At 39.1% G+C, this 16,664-nt stretch overlaps 2 protein-coding genes across 51 annotated transcripts in view; one reads left to right on the top strand and one right to left on the bottom strand.

The window, feature by feature from the left end:
* Positions 1–5,635, top strand: part of DCBLD2 (discoidin, CUB and LCCL domain containing 2) — an 83,969-nt gene extending 78,334 nt beyond the window's left edge. Inside the window, exons 15-16 of the mRNA XM_069550762.1 lie at positions 1,074–1,211; positions 1,868–5,635. Coding sequence (XP_069406863.1) covers positions 1,074–1,211; positions 1,868–2,337 — 608 coding nt within the window. The 3' untranslated portion in view covers positions 2,338–5,635. The remainder of the gene's footprint in view (positions 1–1,073; positions 1,212–1,867) is intronic.
* The window catches only part of ST3GAL6 (ST3 beta-galactoside alpha-2,3-sialyltransferase 6), an 86,495-nt gene continuing 74,743 nt past the window's right edge, over positions 4,913–16,664 (bottom strand). For 11 of the 50 annotated variants that reach the window (XR_011248755.1, XR_011248754.1, XR_011248818.1 and 8 more), the window contains 6 exons: positions 16,163–16,258; positions 12,765–12,951; positions 12,517–12,654; positions 8,546–8,698; positions 6,276–7,366; positions 5,223–5,427 (listed from right to left, as the gene is read on the bottom strand). Coding sequence is in view for 23 of the 50 variants with exons in the window: in XM_069550855.1 (XP_069406956.1) it covers positions 7,280–7,366; positions 8,546–8,698; positions 12,517–12,654; positions 12,765–12,951; positions 16,163–16,258 (661 nt within the window). In the remaining 27 variants the exon portion in view is untranslated. Of the gene's footprint in view, positions 7,367–8,545; positions 8,699–12,516; positions 12,655–12,764; positions 12,952–16,162; positions 16,259–16,664 lie in introns of all 50 variants that reach the window. The other 39 variants (XM_069550787.1, XM_069551006.1, XM_069550823.1 and 36 more) reach the window with 7 other exon arrangements.

Here is a 16,664-nt window from a genome sequence, read left to right as displayed (position 1 = left end):
TTACTGTGTGATCCAGCAATTCCACTTCTAGGTATATACCCAAAAGAATTGAAAGCAGAGCCTTGAATAAATATTTCTACTTCCATGTTCATAGCAGTATTATTCAAAATAGTTAAAACATGGAAGCAACCCAAGTATTGACCCACTGCTAAGTCACTTCAGTCGTGTCCGACTCTGTGCGACCCCATAGACGGCAGCCCACCAGGCTTCCCCATCCCTGGGATTCTCCAGGCAAGAACACTGGAGTGGGTTGCCATCTCCTTCTCCAATGCATGAAAGTGAAAAGTGAAAGTGAAGTCGCTCAGTCGTGTCCGACTCTTAGCAACCCCATGGACTGCAGCCTACCAGGCCCCTCCACCCATGGGATTTTCCAGGCAAGAGTACTGGAGATTGACCCACTAGTATATGGATAAGCAAAATGCAGTATACACATAAAATGGAATGTTAAGCCTTAAAAAAGGAAATTCTGCACTATATACTGCAATGTGGATGAACCTTGAGGACTTTATGCTAAGTGAAATACACCAGTCACAAAAAGAAAAATAACATATGACTCCGTTTATACGAGGTACTCCTTATATATGGTATTCTAAAGACAGAGTAGAGTGCTGGTTGCCAGGGACTGAGGGGAAGAGAGAATCAGAAATTACTGCTTCATAGATATGAAATCTCAGTTTCACAAGACAGAGACGGCTGGAGTGAGGGTTGCCCAACAATGTAAACATACGTAGTATCACTGAGCTGCTTAATTAAAAATGGTTCAGAAAGCTCCCTGGTGCCTAGTGGTCAGGATTCCAGGCTTTCACTACTACTGGATTCAATCCCTGGTCAGGAAAGTGAGATCCTGGAAGCCGTGTGGGTGAAGCCAAAAAAAAAAAAAAGAAAGGGTAAGAGAGAAAATATTATGTGTATTTTACCACATTTTTTTTAAGTCTTGATCATCAAGGCTCATTTTATAGATCTTTGTTATAGAAACAGCTTAAATGCAGCAAGATTTCTCCCTTCGTATACTGTTACCATTTCAAACATAGCTTTCTCTTTAATGGTCTCTCTTGCTTATGATCACAATGAAGGTTGGTGGAAAGGAATGAAGCAGTTTCTTCCTGCCAAATCAGTGGAGCACGAGGAAACCCCAGTTCGCTACAGCAGTAGCGAGGTGAACCACTTGAGTCCGAGAGAGGTCACCACCATGCTGCAGACGGACTCTGCAGGTAATTATAGCACAGCCCGGGCTCAAGGGGAAACTGCTGTGCTTGCTGCAAAGTGCTTTGGTATTTACAGTATCTTTTATCTTTTTCATGTGTAGGAGATGAGCTAGTTTCCAAATGTAGAATCACTTTTTAAAAAAGACCTCGAGAGAGTCATTTCTGTGTCTCAGATGTTCTATCCATAAAATTGGGGTATTCATTTCTTAAAAACTTTGGGCATTTTGTCTGCTTATCTGGAATTTCATTTGGTTTTATTGGAAGTTTGGGGGTATTAAAAGGAGAGCAGGAAAGACACAGTGGCCTCGGTATTTATCCTATTAACCCAGTGTATATTTTAAACATTTCCTAATATTTGAAAAAGAAAAACATGAAATTATTTTCCAAGACCAATACAGTAATGGACTTTATTTTTGAATGAAATAGTTATCTATAAATCTGAAGAACACATACACTCTTTGTACAGAATTCCATGAATGAAGCTTTCGGGCACAATGACATATTACCTTGAGATAACATCTTTTTTAATTTTGAAGTTGATTCTTGCAGGAAAACCCATCCATCTCCATGATAGCACAGGTGCCATAAAGACGTGTGTGTTTTCAGGGTAAGCCTGTGGCATTAATGAGAGGACTTTTCTGTTTGTGTTTTGTGACACCCAGAGTACGCACAGCCACTTGTGGGAGGAATTGTGGGCCCCCTCCATCAGAGGTCTACCTTTAAACCAGAAGAAGGAAAAGAAGCAGGGTATGCTGACCTCGATCCCTACAGCTCCCCAGTGCAAGAAGTTTACCACGCCTATGCAGAACCACTGCCAGTGACCGGGCCTGAGTACGCAACCCCAATCGTCATGGACATGTCCGGGCACCCCTCAGCTGCAGCTGGCCTGCCCTCAACTTCCACTTTCAAAGCTGCAGGGAACCAACCGCCCACTTCGGTGGGAACATACAACACTCTCCTCTCCAGGACCGACAGCTGCTCCTCAGCGCAGGCCCAGTATGATACCCCGAAAGGTGGGAAGCCAGGCCCAAGCGCCCCGGATGAACTGGTGTACCAGGTGCCGCAGAGCACGCAGGAGGTGTCAGAAGCAGGGAAGGAGGGTGAATGTGATGTTTTTAAAGAAGTCCTTTGAAGGTGATGCTGCTTTTTACAAAGCATCATTTTAAAGCACATGGCCTTTTTTGTTGTTGTTGTATTAGTGGTAGAACGTATTACATATCTGTCACGGATGTGGTTGGGGGAAGTGTGATGACCGAGGTACAAAAACTACTAATCTTACCATCTTGCTTTAAAAGGGTTACTGTGGCACAGTTACTGCTTGCCTATGAAATTTTAGACATCTTGTTACTACTGTAAAACACTATTTTATACAGAAAAGGCTCCCTACTATGCACTTCAAAGAAATTTAAAATCACTGAGTATTTATTACCGATGCTGCAGGTACATTGATGAACTCGAGATGGCTCTGTAAGCCTTTTTGGCAATAACGCATGGTACTGTTCTTAAAATGTCTAATGGCTTGAAATTCAGCAATTTGTGAAAAGTGGGTACTATTGTGATTTCTTCCTCTTCTATTCTTGTATTGCTTTCTGAATTTAAAAAATATATATTGATATAATCATTGTTTTGATTGCAGCATTATATATTTATCCATCTTTCCTTAGGAAGAGCTGTAGCTGGGAAACTGACCTGTAGTGAGCAGGGTGATTTTTCACTTTCTGACACTCTAATGAACTTAAACATTTCAGAGTACATGACCTGGTCTCATCCCTTGTTTGTTCCACCTGGGGCCCTTGGTGGCCTGCCCCATTCTCATCTTTATAAATGCCTGAGTTTTTTTCAGTGGGTGATGCTTGCTCTATCAATCTCATTAATTTAGATCCCCTAGTGTCTTCATGCGGAAACAGGAACAATTTTATAAATTAAAAAAGCTATAAAGGAGATCCTCTGCTCCAGACTTTATTTGCAATGGAATTCTTCCTAGGAGAGTGTGAAAAGTTAAGGACTTTTAAACGTGAACACTGTAAACAATACCCACTTAATATTTCTCAACATGAAAAGCAAAATTATTCCTCAGGAATCGTATAAATTACCTCCCCTCCACAAAAGTAACCAAATTGTTTTGGTTTTATATACAGACTGTTCTTTGACTCTCAAGGTATTTATTGTTTTTAGTGAAATAAATATTTTCCCACAGTAAGAAATGCAAACCCAGCATGTATTTTTCGGCTCTGTGTGATTATGCCATCCATGTGGTCTGGGGTGTGAGTAGTCTCCCGTATCACAGGGAACAGAGGGAACAAATGTTTTAGCATCCTAGCAAAGGAAAATCCCTGTCTTTTTGGTCACCCAGAAGTAGTTTAAATGACTGAAACAGAAATCATCTGCAGTTTACTAGCCTTAGTGTAAAAACCATCTTTAGAAGTCTTTAGATTGGTAAGATGATATGAGAAGCTAACTATATGATTAAAATATATCAATTTTACATCCCCTAGTTTATAGTTTAATATTGAAATGTACTTCCCCAGCAGGTTCTAGTCGTTTCTTTTAGCCAATACCGCCAGATGATGGCAGAATTTGCTAAATTTAACCAACTATATACAGTGTTCATTTTGCTTGTTTCCATGAGTCTTTTAGCATTGTAAAACATTGCTCCAAAACAGAACTGCCAAATTCTACAGCCTCCCTGCATTCTAGTTGTATGATTTTGTTGGTCTTATTTTCAGTTGCTTTTCCTTTTTCCAACAGACTTTTGAGGCATAATTTTATTCATTGAAAAACCATTACACATTTTGTTTCAAAATATTTGAAACAAAAAGCACAGATGTTGAACTTTTATTAAAACAGGTATGAATGTGTAAAGCACATATATTAATGTAGTCATCCCCCTCCAGGTGGGAAGAAAGTAAACCAATTGCTTTTATTTTTTTATTCATCCTTAGTATACAAAAATCTACTTCTAAAATCATATGCCTATTTGAAGCTTTAAAAGAAATGAGTTCAGTAACTATTTCTTTTTTCCAAAGACGCTTGCTATTTTTAATTGTGTGTACCTGATTGTTTTCCCATAGAACTTTTTTTTTTGTTGAGAAGCAAATGTTTTCATAAATAATGCATGTTTTAAGACTTGATTCATATGTTACCACTGTGCTGTCCCTGAACTACCAATAATTTTTATAAAATATCTAGTTTTTAACTATTATTATATATTTTACTTTCCACATGAAGAGCTGAGCCTGATACAAAAGGTTGTTCTGGTATGTACTTTTTAATTCGTTTTCATATTAGAGTTTTTTGGTTTTTTTTTAACGTTACTATGTCTGATATAGATACAGCTTTGGAGACAATCAAGTAACAACTGAAAATGTGAAGGTAACCATTTTTTACAAAATTCCCTTGATTTTTTTATTCTTTGCTTGAAACGTAAAAAAAAAAAAAAAAAGTCACTGTGACTTACTGGGTTAAATTTTTTCCTGTTAATGCAGTTATAAAAATAGAATCAGACAGTGGTACAGGAAATGTGGCCCTTAAGGTTTCATAAAATTACACTGACTTCGCTGTTACTTGATCTTAGGAACCAGCACAGTTAAAGGTAAGATATTGTGAATGCTGATTTATATTGTATTAAAAGCTGTAAATCTAAATAGATCCTATTGTGTATGCAGGGTCTAGCCCAGTTATTTAAGTTCACGTTTCACTATTTGCACTTTGCATTGAACAATGGGTTTATTTGCTGTTGAAATGGTTCGAGTAGAAGATTTATACAGTAACTGAAAATATGTTATGTATACATTTGCCCTTCTCCCTCCCATCCACAAGAGGGAGCAGAAAATGAGCTTATTTAAATATGAATGTGGCCATAATTCTGTGGAATGTAATAAAGCTTGAACCTCTTTCCCTGGGCTGGTCCACATTGTAACCTGGAGAGCAAGAGGGTTATAGAAAAACACCATGTCAGATAATAGGATTAGAAAGAACAACTAGATTAGGTGGGACAATAAAAGCTTTTCAACCCTCTTAAGAGAAATCAGTGAAGTTCTGTTTATTTAAAAAAAAAAAAAATTACCTACTGGCTATGCCTTTTGGTTCTGAACTTGAAATCCCTAAACTGCAATATCTAAGTAAGAGTTGGATATTTTTAGGTCAACTGTGGCACCAGTTCTCATATAATCCAACTTGTAACTAGTTTCTTCTTCTCATCTCCTCCTCTTCTTTTTTGGCACTGGGAAAGGTAGAAACAAAACATATATTGAAATACGTATTGGAAATAAAAATGGCTTTGCGTGTCAGTGATATTCTCCCAGAATGTACTTTTCTTACCTCGGCATGAACTGTAGTCACTCAGTATTTGTATATGTTGCTAGAATTTGATTGTATAAATAGTGAGATTTTAATGTGTTCATGTGTTTTTAATAAATTGTATATATGTATCTTGTTCCCTTTTTTTTCTTTCTTAAACCTTGAGGTTTGTAGCCATTCTCGTTCTATACAAAATACCAGATTCCTCAATTTTAAGAGCAGCCAGAAATGTTATGGCCAGTGTTACAGTATTTACAGTAACATTTGAAAATGCCACCATTAGTGTTTGACTTTTAACTTTTTCTGTAGCCAGCACCACCCTTTCTGAAGCCAGACTCAGCATCCACAGCCTGGCTGTGGGCCCCGGCTGTGTGGTATGAGGGAATGAGCAGCTATGGCTTTTCCACCCGAGTTATCAGAAGGATCAAATGAGATGGTATGTGTGAACATATGCTGGAATTAACAGCACAGAGTGTACATTCAGCATGTAGGTCTGAGTTCAATCAGCTACTGGTTTTCTCCCCCAACACCACTTTTCAAGTATGTCGTTTATTCCCGTTTCTGACCTAATATTTATACACCCTCTTTAGAGAGGTAGGTTGTCAGCGATAATTATCATTGTCTCCCAATGATACCAGTTCTTTCTACACATGCCTCTTCTGACAGCTTTTGGTTCTAGCCATGTAACTTCTATTGCTCTCTTCACCCACTGCCCCCCCCTCCAATAATCTTTGATTATAGTCAATAAAGTGAAAAGGGAGACTGGCTCACCACTGTAGTCCAACTGGCTTGTCTGCATCCCACCAGTCTTTTCTGGTGCACCCTAGGTAAGCTTTCCATTTGAAGATGTGACTGAATCATGTGGACAGCTGGTTTTGTCATGAAAGTGCCACTGAAATCCAGAAACAGCTCGACTCTGACAGGTTTACTCATTCTTGTCTTCTTTGTCTCTTGTCTTTTTTACTTTACTTCAAATAAGCTTCGAAAATACTGCTTACGAATTTTCTCCTTCTTGAGCTTGCCTACTTCAGCTTCTTTGTATAAACTTTATTTCTTTAAAATAATGAAGTCACCAGACTTTAAGAATTGCAGTCTTTGGTTATTTACTTATCCAGAGCTTCATGTTTATCCTGTTTCTTTTGACTTAGAAAAAAAAATTTTTTCATTCTACCAAACTACTGATCATAATCATGGTTTACTTAACTGCAGGAGAAAACATGCTTAATTCAGCCAGCATGATCTTAGATTTCCATATACGTCCACGCTTCAGGTCTGGTTTAAGATTCCAGTCTGGTTCCTCGGGTATAACTGAAAGGAACTAGAGTTATACACCTGAAGTGGGTCCAGTACACTACATCAGGGAACTGCCGCACACCAGTTCCCTACCGATTCACAGTAGCCAGATGAACCTCTCAAAATGTCCTGTTACATTCAAAATGTGTTGTAGTAAACTAACCCCCCTTACTTACTAGGAAGTCAGCGTCCCTTCAGAAGTCTAAGATGAACTAACTATAGTTAAAAACACCTCAGAAAACTAGCTTATTTTTAAACAATACAATGAAAAGTTCACTTTCCCTGATATCTTAACATCTTGGTTTCCATAAATTAAATATATTCACAGAAATTAAGCTGGTGGTTATGAATCACCAGGCAGCAACAGACTTGATACACAATAATTTCTTGACAAGTACATCCAACATATTTAAAAATAAACTAAAAATTGCAGTATAAAAATAAAACTAACACTGTTAGCATTATCTTCTGAGTCTGTAGGGTTACTCTTGGGTCAAGTCGGTTACAAAGTTTTTTTCTATAATGTCCTTCAGAAAGAGCTGCTCCGCAGTCACATTGTGATATTCATTCTAAAGAAGAAAAGCAAAAGTCACCGTCTATCCCAATCTGAAGAAACTAACAGCGGCAGCAATGGAATATGCTATATATTTAAACAAAAAAAAAAAAAAAACTCAAGTAACAAGTGACATGGACTTGAACTTCTGTTATCTATTGTTTTTCACTGCTCATTCTTTTGCCAGAGCCTTCCCTAAAAGCCTACTCTTTCCACTTAAACCATCACTTAAGTAAGAGGCTCCCTCACATCATCTTCTGGTCTGCTGAAGTGAAGTCACTCAGTCGTGTCCGACTCTTTGCGACCCCATGGACTGTAGCCCACCAGGCTCCTCTGTCCATGGGATTCTCTAGGCAAGAATACTGGAGTGGGTTGCCATTTCCTTCTCCAGGGAATCTTCCCAACCCAGGGATTGAACCCAGGTCTCCTGAATTGCAGGTAAACATTTTAACCTCTGAGCCAGTAAAGAACCCAACTCTGGTCTACTGAATTACGGTGTAAATCTAGAAACCAAATTGACAACATCTAACCTGAATAATTCCACTTATTCAGCTTACATAGTATTTAGGGATGAGGATTTAAGGGGATTGGTTTCATTTCATGGGATATATCCATATACTTAACAATAAATCATTTATTGTTCAACATTAAAATGTACATGTAATATTTTATCACTTGTGCCACTAATCTAAGTTATTAGGAAAACAGAAAATTCACTCCCATTCACAGTAAAAGTTTAAGGATCAAATCTACCATTATTAATCCCCATTCAAGAGAAAAATGATCTAGTATATAAGTTTACAAGTTTTCTGACCATGAAGATTCTCTCGTGAGGTTAAAAAGTTATAGCCCTTCCCATCTACTTAACTGGAAAACTCCATGAAAATAGTTAGTATGATCATGGCCATGCTTTTAGGTGAATCTGTCATATCTCAAACAACACGTTTCTATCTTTTCAAACAGTGCATCAAATACAGCATCTAAGGTAAGGCTTGGTCCCTATGTAGGTTTGATAAGATTCTTCCAAGGGTCTGAGGCCAGCAGATTGGGAGCTGTTGCTGTAGTTAAGAACTCTGGACCCCACTCCTAATTTTAGCGCATGCTATCTCTGTAAACCCTTATTAAGCCATCAACCTCTCAAAACATGTTCCCTCAGTAAAATGACAGAGTGAAACAGTGGAATATACAAGCTTACCTCACTCATCAAAGACATGGTGGCATTCCCATAGTAGTGCAAAGGGCTCTTGAGGTCAGAAAAGTTGTACTTAAAGCCAGCAAGGTGAACTTCATGACATATGTGAAATGCCAATGTAATGGCAATAATGCCTGTGGTTGGGTGTTTGGGTTTCTGGGGGAGGAAATGAAAATTTAGGGGAAAAAGTCCACACAAGGTACTTGTTTCCAAAGCCTGTTTGGGTGATCCATCTTACAGCGTCTTCTGAGCATTTCATCAAGACAAAAAAAGTTCAACCTTCATCATGCCCCAAGGCTCAAGTGCCAAGTTAATATCCTAACTCTATAAAGTGCTGGTTGAAATCTTAGAAAGTCTTTCAAGTAAAACCTAACTGCAGTATTAGTCCAGAAGACAACTATTAGATGAAGGATTGAGGAAAAGGATGCTGCCGCCTTGTTTAGAAAACACATCAAGTCCGGCAACTTGTGGAAAAAGCCAAGCCTGAGAATATTAAACCCATGTATGAAATGTAAGGACCACTTAATTCACCGACAGATAGAATCATGCTAAAAGGCTTCAAGTCATTTAGCCAGAAAATAGTTCTGTTTCATAATGCTGATAATTCAGCTCTAGGGAAAGATGGCTTTAATTGAGTAACTTCAATAACAAACTGCCAAGGTGAGGATCTGACTAGAAAATGAAGATTCCAGATGTATATACATAGTAAAGTCACACTCAGTTTTGTTTTTAAATTGATAAATTTAAATTTTGACTAAAACCAAGCATCCCCTTCACATGTACATATATCCTAAAAAGTACTATCATAGATGTTTGACCAAAGGGTCTTGGCATTCTAAGCTTTAATTCTTGTAGGGTAGCCTTCAAAAGCAAAAACAAAATATATCTTAAGTGTTTTTTTAACACAAAAATTCAAGGAGATTTTTTTTTGATTAAACATTTCCTACAGATCCCATGGAAATTACATATGATTAATTATGGTTTCAAGAAAAATCAGAGCAGCATAATAAAATCAAGTAAACTCCAGGAAGCAAATTTGTCTGAAAGCCTAACAGCCTTTTACCTAAGTTTTTCTTTACCCCTTGCACTACTGTGACTCCACCACAGCTTCTCCATCTGCTGTGAAAGGAAGTTAATGGTTGGGTTAAAAACCTAGGAGTCATCCCACCTCACTGATGCCATCACATTTCAAGTTCTCGCTTTCCTTTCTTCATACCTTAGAGTTTTCCATTCACCATTATAGTCATTCCCTTATGTAGGCCTTCAGTTTCCTTTGGCACCCATCTCCCACAGAACCTATATTGTTCCTGACAGAATCTCAACCCTGAAAACAGCATACTTGACTGGTCACAGATTACATTTATGACCACCTCAAGTGGGCATTCAGTCATGTCCAACAATCCAGTTATACTCCCCTAGTAAACTCCCATTTCTACTCTGCAAGATGACAATCTCATACCTTTCTATCCAACAGCTCTACCTTCCTTCCTACTTCAAACTGCCAGTTTAATCCTCATTTTTCTTAGAAAACAGAATCAGACAAGAACTACATCATCTTCCCAATTCCAAATCTACCTTTGTCTTTACCCATATTTTCAGTGTTCACTCCTAGGTGGATGAGCTGCCCCTGTTTCTACCTAGAGCCAGCCTCTCCACTCATGCACTCCATTTTACCCCATCTTTTTTCTCAACAATTTTGCTTCTACAAGTATCCCCTTTGTCTCATCATCAATATTTCCCTCTAACGAACCATCCCTTCAGCATACAAACATATCTATCTAAAAACCCATCACAACAACAACAACAACCCTTCCTGAACCTATGCCTTCCAGCCTTTCCTCTGCTTTCTTTTCCAGCAAAACCCCATTGAAGATTTGCCTCCACTCACTCATGTCCCACGTTCTTTCTCTTTCACCCAGTTCAATCGGGCTTTCTTCCTCTTCCTATACTTGTCCCCATCAGTGTGACCTCTGTGTTTCCAGGATGGCGTCTGATGCAGTTGACCTCTGAAATACAGCTGTGTCCCTCACTTGGCTTCTCGGACACTGCCCTAGTGGAATTTCAGTGCACTTATAACTAGTTCTAGTACCATCTCTAAGTAAGACCAGAGGCTTCCTGTGCACTACCTAAAGCAAAAATCAAGGGATAAATCTGATCTTACCTCACTTAGGAAAGTAAAAGTTGAAAATTCACAAAATATACATTCAGAAGCTGTCCTTTCCCTCAAAATTAGCAAGACAGGACTTAATATTTATGCTTTTTTGACTTCGGAAATCCACTTCCAGGTGTCTTTCCTACAGAAATCACACAAGTGTGCAGAAAATCCCTATAAACACATGCATTTCTACATTACCTATAGAGGAAAAAAAAAGCTGGCTAGAAAACTAAAGGTCTGTAAATAGGGGAAGAGTTAGATCAGAGAAACAGCAGAACAATATAGTATAATCACAAACTACACTCAACAACAAAAAAAGTGCTTGTGTTTGTAACTGCACAGACAGAAGTTGATGCAAACAATAAAAGCTGGAGAGGATGTAGAGAAAAGGGAACCTTCCTACCTTTGGTGGGAATGCAAATTGATACAGCTACTGTGGAGAAGGAGTATGCAGATTACTTAAAAAACTAAGAACAGAACTACCATATAACCCAGCAATCTCACTCCTGGGTGTATACCTGGAGAAAACCATAGTTCATGAAGATACATGCACCTCAATGCTCACTGCAGCACTATTTAAAATATCCGGGACATCGAAGCAGCCTAGACGTCCACTGACAGAGATGGATCAAGACGATGTGATACACATACACAGTGGAATATCACTCAGCTGTAGAAAGGAATGAAATAGTGCCCTTTGCAGACATGGATGGGCCTAGAGACTGTCATACGGATGGAAGTCAGAAAGAGCAATATTGCTTGTATGTAGACTCCGGGAAAATGGTATAGATGAGCTTACATAGAAATAGAGACCCAGATAAAGTTACAGATGCCAAGGAGAGAGAAGGGATGGGATGAATTGAGAGATCGGGGTTGACATGTATACTCTGGTGGCACTGTGTATAGCACAGATAACTAATGAGAACCTACTGTACGGCACAGGGAACTCTGCTCAGTGCTCCCTGGTGACCGAAACGAGAAGGAAGTCTAAGAAAGGGATATAGGTATACGTATAAGTGATTCACTTTGCTGTACAGCAGAAACTAACACAACATTATAAAACAACTATACTCCAATAAAATTAACTTTTAAAAAAGTATTTGTGAATGCACAGACAAGAGTCTAGAAGGATATAAAAATGCAAAAGAGCTTGGGAGATAATCTGAATTATACAGAGAAAAAAAGGATGATTTCCTTTTTAAAAAAATATTCCTTTGTAAAAGCTGTTCAAGCATGTAATATTTCAGAATTTTTTTATTGTGCTAATGAAAAGGAACAAAATACAAGTTTATTTCTTTGGATTTCCCCAAATACAAAAAGGAAAGCCTCCTTTCAGCTGAGATATCACATTACACATTTACTCAAGCTTCAAGTGAAAAATACAGCCTGTCACTGTATGGATCTAAACTACCTTTTTCATAGGGAATGTAGACAAACACGGCTACAACAGTCAAAGTCAATGAGATTCCTTGTAATTAAAAAGAATTAAAGAATCCTGCCGTCTGCACACAGCCTGCCCATCAGCGCTACACACCCCCTCCCCCTTCCCCCATCAATACTTTCCTCCCTGCAGAGCAGTGAAGAGGAGGTGAAGAGAGATGGGGCAGGAAGAACACTACACTTAAAAGGTGGTTTTCCTTGCAACCTGAACAACATACAGATAAAATCCACAGATAACCTAATCTCACTAACTTAGATGTGGCCCTCAGAAGTCACGTCATGAGTCGTGGTTCTCACCCAGGTTCTAAGACTCCCAGAGACCCTCTATTCCACCCCAGTAATGTCTTTAGTTTGAAACTATGTGAAGGAAAATACATACCTCATTTTTGGGAAACGCTTTCGGGAAATGAAGCAGTTCATATGCTGCCATTCTGGTGATGTAAGGATCTAATATTCTTATTTGATAAGGTTTATAGATCAGATTTAAGGCTGGTTCCTTCCAAAAACCATTAGGATTCTGAAATAAAGTAAGAATATAGAAAATACAAGTTGTCATTGTCTTTTTAAAAACTATATATAAAAAAAAAACCAAGGAAACCAGAAGACAGATCGATTTTGCCAACTTACTATTTTGCCACCTGTCAACAATTCCAACAGCCACTTTAAATCAAGTGGCTTAAAAGCAGTGAGAATCACCGTAGTATTAGGGTCACTGTGATTAGGATCTGAAAAAACAGATTCTGGATAAAAAAGTCGGAAGGTAGTCCTTCTCCCAACTTCCTCTTCATGTCCTAAAACAGGACCGTTATTCATTCTGTGGGTAGTAAACACACAAGACATGTAGACCAAGAGCAGTCAGGGTCATTTCCATCACAGTTCTCCGATTTCAGAGCCAGACAAACATCATCTGACGAGCCACGTAGCTGGGCTCTAAAGCCACTTGGCAATCCATCAAGTCTTTCACAGCCAAGGAAATAACTCCCCTTCCTGAAACAGCTGCTTGATCAAAGGCAGAAACATTCATTTGTGTTTGAAAATTAACTGTGGGGCCATCAATAGTTCATTCTTACCTCCAGAAAAACTGAAGACAAAATGAAACAGATGGGAACATAAAACCCCAGAATACTCAGAACAGACCTTGGAGGACATCTCAATAAAACCCCTTGTGTTTGTAGATAAAGGCCCTGATGTCCATAAGATAAAGTTACTTGCCCAAGGTTATACCATCATGGAGCACATGGATGTGTGCCTAAGTGACTGACAGGCAAGAGTCCCAGTTAAGGTGATTTGAAGACCCATCAAAACTGATGTGCTCTGAAGTAAAGGAACAACAAAACTGCTCTATTTATACCTAAGCATAACCAATAGGAACTGTTGCTGGGATGAACGAAAGAACCACAAATGATCCAGTGCTGGCTTTGCGATGCTTAAAATAAGGCGAGGTTAGACATGCACTATTTATGCACACACCATGAAGGTGTGCTAGGAAAAGGAACGCTTTGTTGCCAAAATAGTGTCCCCTCGGAGACAAATACTGTTTGACCCTATGGCACTATGTAATATAAAGCAGCCTTAATAACACCTGGAATGACTTTCATAATGTCTTGCCAGTGGCATTTTCCCACAAGGGCCTGGTGTGGTTCTAGGCAACCAGATTTTACACAATTACAAAGAAATCTGTGAGTGCTTGAACATTGTTTTGTGGATAAATCTTCACAGCTTCCTCAAAATGGATAACCACCAGAAAATGAGGTGACCATACTATGCAGAAACGCTTGGCAACTTGTAACCCAGCAAAACGCCCAAGCACTGCCAGGTCATCCTAATGCATTGCCCAACGGGAAGTTTTCTCACTCTTCAGAAGACTGTTCATGGCCATTCCCAACAAATACACACTTAATGACCTGACTTCAACCTTTACTACAAGAAAACAGAGATGGAAATGTTCTCATTACCCCACCAGTAGGTCTATGGGACTCTCGGTAGCTGGAACCACAACCCCCACTTTCCCTTCCACTGCAGAGATAACCATGCTGTGCTCTGAGCCCCATGCCCTCTCTCGTTACCATGCCAATCTCTTTATTCATTTCCATCAGCTTACTAATGTTTTAGAATCTCCTATCTATAAAAGGAAATGAAACAGAAAATCTCCTTTAGGAGTCCGGAATTATCTCCAGTGACCATCTTATGTCTCAACCCCACAGTGAAATTTCTCCAAAGAGTTTTTTATACTAGTTTACTCGTTTCTCTGCTTTCTCACCTGTCATTCCCTCAAACTGCTCCACTTGGGCTTCTGCCCGGCACCACACCTCCAAGTCTGCTGTCAAGAGCATCAGTGAGCTTCAACTTGCCAGTCCAATGTGAACTCTGTCCTTAACTTACAGGACCTCTCACCAGCATTTGCCATGGTTGAAACCTCCCTGTGTTAAAACACTGTGCTGGCTTGGTGTTTATGATCACCTTTTCCTGACTTTCTTCCGACCTCAGTGGCAGATCCTCTCCAGCTCCTTTACTCCTTTCACAACCTTTAAGTTTTGAATACTTCAAAGCTCAGTCCTGAGCCCTCTTTGTCTGCTCCTGGGAAATCTCACCCAGTCCATGGTTTAAATACAACTTATAAGATTTAACCTCTTTACCTAACTGCCTACTTGATTTATATACTATAAATCTAATAAGCATCTCAAACATGGTATGTTCATACCAAAATCTTGATTCTCCCCTAAACCTGTTCCTACCCTAGTCTTCCCCAACTCAATGAATGGTACCACTGTCCAGCTAGTCTATTAAGCTGAAAACCTGGAAGTATCCTGCATTTCTTTATTCCCATCTCTGCTCACATCTGATAAAAAGCAAATCCTGATAACTGTAACTCTAATACATGCCTCAGTCTAGTCCCTTATCTCTGTCCCCACTATGAAAATCCTATTGCAAGCCACCATTCTCTATCCAAATGCAGCAACCTAACTGGTCTTTTCATTTCCACCTTTGTCCTTCATGTTTTATTGTCCATGCCACCACCAGGGTATTTTAAAGACCAAACCAGGGCTTCCCTGGTGTCCAGTGGTTAAGAATCCGCCTGCCAATGCAGTGGACATGGGTTTGATCCCTGCTCTGGGAAGATCCCACATGCCCTGAGGCAACTAAGCCCATGCGTCCCAACTGCTGAACCTGCACACTTTAGAGCCTGTGCTCCACAATAAGAGAAGCCATCTCAATGAGAAATCCATGCAGCACAACCAGAGTAGCCCCTGCTCACTACAACTAGAAAAAGCCTGCGTGTAGCAACAAGGACCCAGTGCAGTCATAAATAAATACAATTAAAAAAAAAAAAAGACATAACCAGATAGAGCTGCATTCTTGCTGAATGATTTTCAAAACTTTTCTGTTATACTTAAAACACGAGCCCAAATCCGAGTTGACAAAATGTACAAAGCCCACTCCTTAACTACATTTTCAGCTGCCGATTGCACCCCTCTCCCCAGTCTGCTGCCCTCCAACCTCACTGGTTTTCTTTTTGCTGCTCTCAAACCCAGCAACATACCTTCCAGAGGACCTTCAGTCAACATTTTCTCTGCCTGTATTGCTCTTCCCTCGTCTTCATATGGCCAGTATTGTGTGGTCACTTAGGTCTAGTTTAAGATGTCTCTGCCTCAGCATTGCCATCCATTCAAAAACAACCATTCATTCATTCTTGATGATTTAACTGTTTTGATTGTTTACATGACATTTATTATATTTCTTAACTACTGTTTTCTTCTTCCCACAGGGAGGAAAAACATTATTCTTATTCACTGCAATAGCCCCCTGGGGCTAGAACTGTGCCCAGAATGTTCAGAGGATTTCATAAATATTTGCTAAATGAATGACCTGAAATCTAAGTCTACTCTAGCCAACAACTTGAGTAATATGTAATGTACTTAAACATACTAAAGCAACTCTACTTCCTTTTAAAAATGGTCATACTAAAGCAGGAAACTATGTTCTTTGAAAACAGTTCCATGTTAGCAAATAGAAAACATATTTACCTTATTATTACATCATAGGAGTCAATTTTTTCTCCTAATGTCTTATTCTTCAAAATTCCTCCATTACCAACCACCACACACTTCTTACACGGCACACTATTGAACAAATAGACAAGTGAGAGATTGAGACATCTTTTACAAAACTGGCTGATTCCAACAACCTGTTCATACTTTGAGGAACCCAGGAAAAGAACCAATTGTAACTCCCAGGTCTAGGGATATAGTAAGACTCAAGAAATCATGTTCCAGAGGAACTATATCATTGTTAGCAACTATTAATGCTTATCAGTTCATATACATCCCTTCATTATGCTTCTCATAACCACCCATGGAGATAAGCAAGCCTGATATTTCCATTTTACAGAAGAAAAGATATTTTAAAAATGTTTAGGTAACATTTCAAAGTCATACTCCAAAGAGGTAAAACTAAGATTGAGTCCAGGCCTCTGGACTACAAAGATACCCCTCAACATAAGAGTCTCCATGTTAATATTGATACAAG

This window comes from Ovis canadensis, chromosome 1 (genome assembly GCF_042477335.2).
Source record: "Ovis canadensis isolate MfBH-ARS-UI-01 breed Bighorn chromosome 1, ARS-UI_OviCan_v2, whole genome shotgun sequence".
Classification (NCBI taxonomy): domain Eukaryota; kingdom Metazoa; phylum Chordata; class Mammalia; order Artiodactyla; family Bovidae; genus Ovis; species Ovis canadensis.
Note: the sequence above shows the minus strand (reverse complement) of the source record. Positions and strands in the feature narration are given on the sequence as shown.